The 9,016-nt window shown below is 40.5% G+C and overlaps 1 protein-coding gene across 1 annotated transcript; it reads right to left on the bottom strand.

Annotated features, from left to right (window-relative positions):
- Positions 1 to 2,636: 2,636 nt before the first annotated feature.
- On the bottom strand, positions 2,637 to 3,938 carry LOC103047014 (olfactory receptor 3-like). The gene has a single exon (XM_007235432.4). It carries the CDS (start codon positions 3,773 to 3,775, stop codon positions 2,759 to 2,761), a length of 1,017 nt encoding a protein of 338 aa, XP_007235494.2. The 5' UTR covers positions 3,776 to 3,938; the 3' UTR covers positions 2,637 to 2,758.
- Between the last annotated feature and the right edge of the window lie 5,078 nt (positions 3,939 to 9,016).

Below are 9,016 nucleotides of genomic sequence, written 5' to 3'. Positions count from 1 at the left end.
TTTATTCAGTAAAGCAGCGATACAAAGGGTGGTTAGAGCAAGCAGGGTCAATACCAAAAAACAGGAGCCAACAGGTATTTGACCATACCATAAATAAGAGACAGTCCAAGCTTAAAACACAGGCAAACAGCAACATGGGGCAGGCAAAAGGCAGAGTCGAGGTCGTGGAAAAATAGCTGTAAACAAGAAAACGAAAAGAGCTATTAAAAATGCGTTGTAATGCGGGATAAACCGAACAATACACAGCAGTAAAAGTGTTGACTGAAGTGGTAAATATACAGGAGAAAACAGGTGAGACTAGTTGCACTGATTACTTCCTGAAAGTACCATGGGCAGATTCATGTGATCATGTGAGCAAGTGTAGTCTGTGTAGTGCGTTCTGGGTATTGTAGTCTGGTGACTGAAGAGTGCAGGAAGAGCTAAGTGTAAAGGACAAGTGCATTTATTTTATTCTCGAGTGCTCATGAAATAGTAATGGATCTCCTTCTATTAAAAATAGAAGAACATGGATGTAAGTTAAGAGCCCTGACCATGCTGATAAAGGGGTTACCAAATCAAAATGTACTTTTTTGTGCAGAATGAAGAGGATTAAGAAGTAGGCGCACATTACAAAAAGAACCTCTTCAAAGTTTACCTTTAACTGCCCAGGGAATATGCGACCTTCAGGTCTCTCAGAACTCCCAGCGTCTCTGCAAATTGCCAGGGCCAGCGGATCTCCAGTTGTATCCCTGCAATGATAGGTCAGGGTCTGGCACCATCCGGGGGGCACGGGCACCGCGATCAGAGGTATCAAAATTACTCTCACTGCAGACAAACCAAGTCTCCCTGAAGCTGCAGGAGTCTCCCGCATTTCGGTAGTGGCTCCCTAATGCCCGCGAGTCACATATAATCTCCCGGAATTCAGAACGAGTGCCACAAACGCGCACACAGGCCACAGACTTTTTTTCTCTAATCGCGTGTGGGAAGGAGAGAGAGAAAACAGAGAGGGTTCTGATTGGCCTGTTCTCTGCAAAGAGTCTGCGAGACAGCCAATCAGTTTTTAGTGTGGGCGGGCAGTGTTTTTCCTCCCTCCCGGACGGGATTTGTTTAGTGAGTGAGAGAAAGCAGATCATGGCGGAGGCAATATTAATAATTATTGTAATATGATTTGAAATGTTTTTGATGTTGTGCAATTTTTTGTGATATTGTAACTGTCAATTTTTGTCAAATAAAGAAAAGCAGAGGCAGGGCCTTCAAAAAAGAAAAAAGATAAAACTCATTTCACCTCTGAATACTCTAAATTTACTTTTTTTAAAAAGGGGGGGATTTGGGAACCTCCCTGAAATCAACTTTTGCAACTTGGGATGTCTGTCACTGAAAAGCTTGAAGTCAGTGACATGAGGTCTTCCGCTCCCCTCTGGCACACCGATAATGTGGATATTATTCCTCAATGATCGGCTTTCCAAAGCATTTGGTTTTAGCATGATATTGGCTTTGACTCTTTCCAGCTCTGCGAGTGCGGATTCGAATGAGTCGACATCCGAGTCAAGCAGCAAAAACGGCCCCATAACAATTTTCATATCTCTCCTCAAGCCACTGGTACAGGGTCCTCTTGTGGAGGGGGCTCCAGATGAAGTACCACCCGCAGCAGTGGAGGGGAAGGATTCTTTAACCTATGCTTCCAGGCCCCGAGGTTGCCCCAGGCAATCTGTTTTCAGTTTGAATCCGGTCTGATTCCATTCCCTCAGTCAATGGAAGTCCGGCACATCCACTGGTCCTGTTGCTACTCCCACTGATACTCCCTTCCCGTCAGGTGGGTGTCATCACGGATGCTCCCGCTCCTGTCCTGATCTGGTCCCATTGGGGTGGGGACTACTGTCACACCTGTTGCTGAAAGCGCTCCTGCCTCTCCCACACTCTGCCTGTGATCTCCAGTCTCCGGACTACATTTTCCGGAATACAACACACTGATATCACTCCCCGTCCCGAAACTAAAACTTCCCCTGACACCTCCAAGAAGCAAATCACCTGATTTTTAATCAGCTGTGTTCTACCTGTCTTTTAAGTATTGACTGTTTAATCTCGTACGAGGCATTTTTCCATTCCCTGTGTTACTCTCTCATTTAACCTTGCTTCAAACTTAATTGTTGCCCGGCCTTTAATATTGCCTTGCTGTGTTTGACCCCTGGACTGTTTATATACTCTGGTATATTATCTCCTAGTTACTGCTGTTTACTGGTATTAACTTTGCTTTGTTTGATCACTCCTTTGTCTTATACTTTATTTAATAAAGTACTTTTTGCTTTTGTTTATTTTATTTTTCACAAAAATTATTCAGCCTGTTATTGTCTGTGCTGTCCCTCTTACCATGTAGCTTGCCATGATAGAGTGTACACATGCATGCAAGTGAAAATATGAAGTAATTAAGCTGGTGTTTTTTTTCTGTGCAGTCTGAATTTTTGTAAATGTGATAAATTGATAAATGTGCAAAATTATATTTATATATATTTTAAATTTATATTTTGAGATGGTCCATATTTAGCTGAAGATATAGGTGACAACAAACGTTGTACCTAAAGAAACACCTAGGTTGTTCGTGACTGTCTTAAACCATTTTTCTATAAATAAAAAAAGGTTATTACACATTTATTTATTAATAGCCCTTTATTTTTAGTCCTTTATTTAGATATACACCTAAAGAAATCACAAATTTAAACACTACAATCATGGAGTATTGCTTTATGCTAACAGACTGCATTAAGGTGCTTATCATAACAGTTTAATTCCTCCTGATGCTTTTCACAGGTTGTTTTATATTGTTCACCTTGATTCGTTTGTACAGTAGTTTAATAGACTGTAATACCTCCTCTGTCTTCAGAGTATATATGATGGGATTTAACATAGGTGGAACAGTTGATGTTAAGATTGAATTGATTATTCTAGTATTTGGATGTACATATGTTGTAACAGCAAGAAAATAGACACTTAAGATTGGTAGATAAAACATAGCTACTAATATAAGGTGGGAAGTGCATGTTTTCATAGCTTTCATTCGCTCAGCACCATGTGAGATCTTAAGCAATGCAAAACCAATACAACCATATGAAAATGCTATTAATAACAATGGAATAAAAATCATAACAGCAGAATAAACATAGGCCATTATCCCACTGGGCAAATTATCATTACATGATATTTTGAAAACAGGGCCATGATCACAGAAATAGCTTTCAATTGTGACTATAGATGCACAGAAGGTGAGTCTGGTTATTAGAGATACAAGAAGAGCAATAATACACACAGACAAAACCCACATAACACCAATAATCCTCATCATTGTAGTTTTGGTGACAATAGCATGATACCTCAGAGGAAAACATATAGCAATGACTCTATCAAAGGCCAAAGCAAGCAGATTAAAAGACTGCATGGACGTAAAGAGAAAAACAAAAAACATGCTTGCCAGACACTCTCCGTAAGATATATACTGTTTATCAAACAGAAACATGTCTGCATACCTTGGAATTAAAGCAGTGCTTCCACACAAATCAGACACTGCCAAATTGAATACAGCTATATACTTTGCCGTGTGAAGAGCACGAGCCAGGTAAATAGTGCCCATTATAAAAGAATTACCAAAAACCGTCACAGCATACACAAAGCATAAAAATATATGGTAATACTTTACATGTGGCACATTGTAAAATCCATTGATATAAAATGTGGGAGGGTGAATAAATGATTCATTGTTAAAGTACACCACAGATGTCATGTCAGAAGAAAACTGGTTTAACATAAAATGCAAGAAAGAAAAATAATTATGACAATTACAATATAAATGCAATAAAGGGTCAAGCAAACATTTTACCACAAAATAAATAGTATGTTGCAAGGCAAATGAAAAAGAAAGGACAGTAAAAATGACCCAGAGTGGTTTGATATAGTACTTTCTAATGCTGGATATCTGAAAAATTCTAGTAGAGATCAAACACATTTATAGCCCTGCAATGTTTACGTCATCTTAAAACACACCTCAAAAAAGTCTCTATGCACAAGACAGAATGCTAAATACTTTGTACTAGAATTGCTTGGATATTTCTCTTATAAAACAGGGTAAATGTAAAATAAAAATATGTAAGTTTCTTTATTACTATACCCACCAATCCTACCCTTTGTGAAAAAGTATTTCCCCCCCCATAAATTAACTGTGATTAGTCACACTTTTTGGAAAGCTGTGTTCAATTTCACTATGCACAACTAGACCTGATTACTGCCAGAACTGTAGAATAAAAAAATATTTTTAATAGAACCTGTCTGACAACATGAAGCAGATAAAGATCTCAAAAAGCATCACATTATGCTGCAATCTGAATAAATAAAAAGCAAAAAAGAAAACAGTCATTGACATCTTTCAGTCTTAAAAAGGTTATACAGTCATTTTTAAGGCTTTGGGACCCCAGTGAACCACAGGGAGAGCTGTTATTATTTACAAATGTGGAAAATATAGAACACTGGTGAATCTTCCCAAAAGTGGCCAGTCCACCGAAATTATTCCAAAAGGGCATTAACAACTCATCCAGGAGGTCCCAAAACAATATTTAAAGAACTTCTGATCTCACTTGCCTAGGGTCAGTGTTAATGATGCAGTAACAAGATAGAGACTGGTCGAAAATGGTTTTCATGGGAGAGTTCCAACAGCCCGTCTCACATTTGCCAAAAACCTCTTAATCATCCCCAGAACTTTGAATATATATTTGGACAGATGTGACAAAAGTGGAACATCTAGATTAAAACAAACACATAATTTCAGAAAAAGAACATACTGAACTTAAAAAATGGTGGTGGTAGTGTGAAGGCCTGGAAGGACTGCTTTGCTCATTCAGGGCCTGGGTAAGTTCAATAATATATGGAATTAGTATTTTTTACCAGACAATCCTGAAGGAGAATGACTAGCCATTTGTTTGTGACCTCAAGCTCAGGTATACTGGGGTTCTGCAGCAGGAGAATGATCCACAAACAAGTCCACCTCTAAGTGGTAAAACTTACTAAATTACTAAATAAGGGGTTGAATAAACTCATTTTAAGTGTATATGTGTGACCAACAAATGCACTCTGATAGAGTTAAAGTAACTCTTTTTTGGGAGTTGGCCTTTTAACTCTTTTCAGGAGTTGAATCTAAAATGTTGTGGGAGTTAAAATATTTATCCCATCTAGAGTAAAATACAGCGCTCAGCTGGTGTTAATTTGGCCATAAACTCCTTCACAGTGTTAACAAATAACGTTATTAAACTATTATTATTAAAAACCATTGTATTTTTTTTAAACTATGAAACATTTAGAAGTAAAACTGTATGCCAGTGTATTTTATTTATTGCATGGCAACTTAAATCGTGCATTGCAATTCTTAGTGCATTTCCAGCATGTTGTCACACTTAACAGTGCAGAAGATTTTAACACTTTCACGCATTTTTGTTTAACACCAGATTTTTGAACTCCAGAAATTTGCTGTGTAGTCAAAGTCTGTTTGAGATGCTGTGTCATCTCCCTAAACAGGCTGTGCAAGCTCAAAACCCTTCAATGTGGTTAAATTAAAACAATTCTGTAAAGAAGAGTGAACTAAAATTCCTCCACAGAGATGTGAAAGACTTATTGCCATTTACCTGTAAAGCTTAATTGCAGTTGTTGCCACCAAGGGTAGCACAACCAATGTTGTCATGGCTGTGCAGAATACAGGCACATGCAGAAATAATAAAATCAGAGCTTTATTAACAATAACATTAGACAAAAGGGTAACAATAACAGTAACAATACAGAGAATGTATACCACAGTCCAGGGTCATAAACAGCAAGGCATTGGCAAAGAGGAGGCAAAAATCAAGGTAGGAAAAATTGAAACGGGTCAAAAATACAAAAAGGCAAACACGATCAGGAAAAACGCTTTGTATAAGTGTAACAGACCAAACCAGAGAATATTAGAATCCAAGTGCAGGTTATGAAAAGACCTCAGGCAAAAATAAAAGGCTAACAAGGCAGAAACAGGATAATCCGTGTTACAAAATATCAAGCAAAAGTTCAGTAACCAAAACAGACGATAAATCAAGAAATAACGCTCGGAAAAGCTAGCAAAAACAAGACCTCACATAGATTTAACAGACCAGCCGGCTTAAATACACAAGATAATGAGCAGATGAACAACAGATGTGACCTCTTAAGATGGGGAGGAGTATTTCTTGGGTTGCTCCTGACAATAAGGAAAATCCATCAAAATGGGCTACTTATATAATACTATGAATCACTGTGATTAGTTCATGGATGGTAACTAAGGTGAGGTGCATGTAGTCCGTTGACTGAAGATTGCATTTAGCGCTGAGTGTGGGAGAAACTACAATACCCAGCCAGGCTTAGTTAGTTACAGGAGTGCTTACAGCTCACCCAAAGGACAAGGAGTACCGGCAGGAGCAGCGACCGGACCAGCGGACCAGTGGTTCAGGTACCAGACAGATGTGGGTTAAAGGAACAGGCCGTCTGGTGGGGGAACGAAGCTGAACTGGACAGGGATTTCCAAGGGCAACCCCAAGGTATGGGAGCTTACCAAGATGGCGTGTGTGAATGTCAGCCAAGAGAACTGGATGAAGCACATCTTTGGCAGCCACCCAGAACCGTTCCTCAGGACTGTACCTGTAAGGGCCGGTGCCCGATCGCGGCATCCTCCAGGGCATCGGAGGGCACGCCAGGCCAGCGCCGAGGGGTAATTCGGCTAACTACTAACACCTGTTTCAACACCTTAAAAGCAACGCCAACCAGCCACTCGGCGCTGGATCTTTGACGCTCCTCAGAGCGAATCTATGCCGTTTTCCAAGCGAGCTTCGGCTCATTCTTTTCCATTCTGCTCTATCCACGGCAAGTGCCATTTTCCTGGCTGTGCTTTGGAGTGATTTCAGGACAGCATAGCTGGCGTTCTCCTCCCTCTCAAGTTTTCCCCTTTCTCTTTCTTTCTCGAGGTTTGTTATAGTTGTGTAGAGCAGTGTGCTCCACAACTCCCCTCCTCCTCTCGGGTCTGTGTGTGTGTGTGTGTGTGAAGCAGCTGCGAGGCACGCGGTTCGCTCACCTTCTCTCTCCCCCCGCTGTTCCTCTCCTCTCTGATGAAACAGCATTTAATCCACAAGCACCTCAGTTCAGTTCTGTTTTCTTTGGAAGCTCTTTTGTTCCAGTTAATCTTTACCTCGCACCATAAGAGTTTGTGGCGTGTTCTGTGAAAGGAGTGAGGGGTGAAGCTATGGAACTGGAATCACGAATGAAATGTCGATAAAAGTCAAGAAAACGCTGAAGGTCTTAATGGATATCAGAATGGGCCAGTTAGTAACAGATTCACTGTCATTTTTCAGTCATTCATGAATGAAAATGTAATTCATGATCGATTGAAAAACGGCTGGGGCATTAGCAAGACCATACCTCATAACCAAGTAGTGCCCTCTGGTGGTCGTGAAGGTGTGTTCCATTCATTCCCCTTCCTCATGTGGACGAATTTTTACGCACTACGAAGATCGAGCTTGGTGAATTGGGATGTGCCCCTTAGTTGTTTAAGCGCAACTGGAATGAGATAAGCATACTCGTGTGTAATGTCATTTAACCCTCTATAGTCTATACAGGGCTGTGAGCCAACAGGAGATTTAGATGGTTGGATAAAACCCTAAGCGAAAGCTTTGTCTACGTACTCCTCCATAGCATTTTCATTAATGAGTGAGTGGGTAGACTCTAGCTTTGGGAAGTTTAGTCCCCTCCACCAAGTCTTTGGCACAATCATAAGTGCGGTGTTGAGGAAGTTTTGTGGCATTAGTCTTGGCTAAAGACTTCAGAAAAGTCAGAGTACTCAGCGGGAATACATACACTAGAAACTGAATCAGGACTCTCGACTGAAACGGAATGTACGGCTAACTTATCTAATGCTAAGCAATTATTGAAACAAAAAGGGGACCAGGCAGTGATTTCACCCAGACCCCAGAAGATACTGGGATCGTGAGTCTTTAACCAAAGAATTCCCAAAACGAAAGGCTGTTCAGTGTGTGGGAGAACAAACAGGGGCAGTTATTCTTTAGGAAGGGCTCTAGTCTGGAGCTTGAGAGGTAGAGTCTGGGGAATGATGGGTCAGGATCTGATAGTCTTGCCAACCACAGCATGAATCGAAATGATGCATAGCAGAGTTCGCACAGGGATTTCACCTGCACTTGCTCTGTGATAGCCTTAGAGTTCTGTTTAAATCATCATGAAGACCATGGGATACTGTTGTGGAGAAGTTTAATTAAAAAAAAAAAAAAAAAACTTTTAACATCTCAAGGAGCACTGTGCAAGCGATCATATTGAAATGATCAGACCAAGAATATAAGACCACTGCAAACCTACCAAGACCCGGTCGTCCCTCTAAAACTTTCAGCTTAAACAAGGAGAAGACTGATCAGATATGCAGCCAAGAGGCCCATGATTAATCTGGATGAACTGCAGAGATCTACAGCTGAGGTGGGAGACTCTGTCCATAGGACAACAATCAGTCATACATGGCACCAATCTGGCCTTTGTGGAAGAGTGGCAAGAAAAAAAGCCACTTCTCAAAGATATCAATAAAAAGTATGTATCATTTAAAGTTTGCCACAAGCCACCTGGGAGACACACCAAACATGTGTAAGAAGGTGCTCTGGTCAGAAGAAACAAAAATCGAAAATTTTGACCACAACGCAAAATGTTATGTTTGCCATAAAAGCAACAGAGCTCATCAACCTGAACACACCATCCCCACTGTCAAACATAGTGGTGGCAGCATCATGGTTTTGGCCTGCTTTTTTTAGCAGGGAAAGGGAAGAGGGTTAAAATACAGGACCAAGACATACCCCAAGCTACTTGCAACTGTAATCGCAGCCAAAGTATTAAATTTCATTCCACTTCACGATTGTGTCCCACTTGTTGTTGATTTTTCCAATTTCATATCTTTATGTTTGAAGCCTGAAATGTGGAAAAGGTTACAAAGTTCAGGGGGCCAAGTACT

This window comes from Astyanax mexicanus, chromosome 20 (genome assembly GCF_023375975.1).
Source record: "Astyanax mexicanus isolate ESR-SI-001 chromosome 20, AstMex3_surface, whole genome shotgun sequence".
NCBI lineage: Eukaryota > Metazoa > Chordata > Actinopteri > Characiformes > Acestrorhamphidae > Astyanax > Astyanax mexicanus.
The sequence above is the reverse complement of the archived record's forward strand: the minus strand, read 5'-3'. Positions and strand labels throughout refer to the sequence as shown.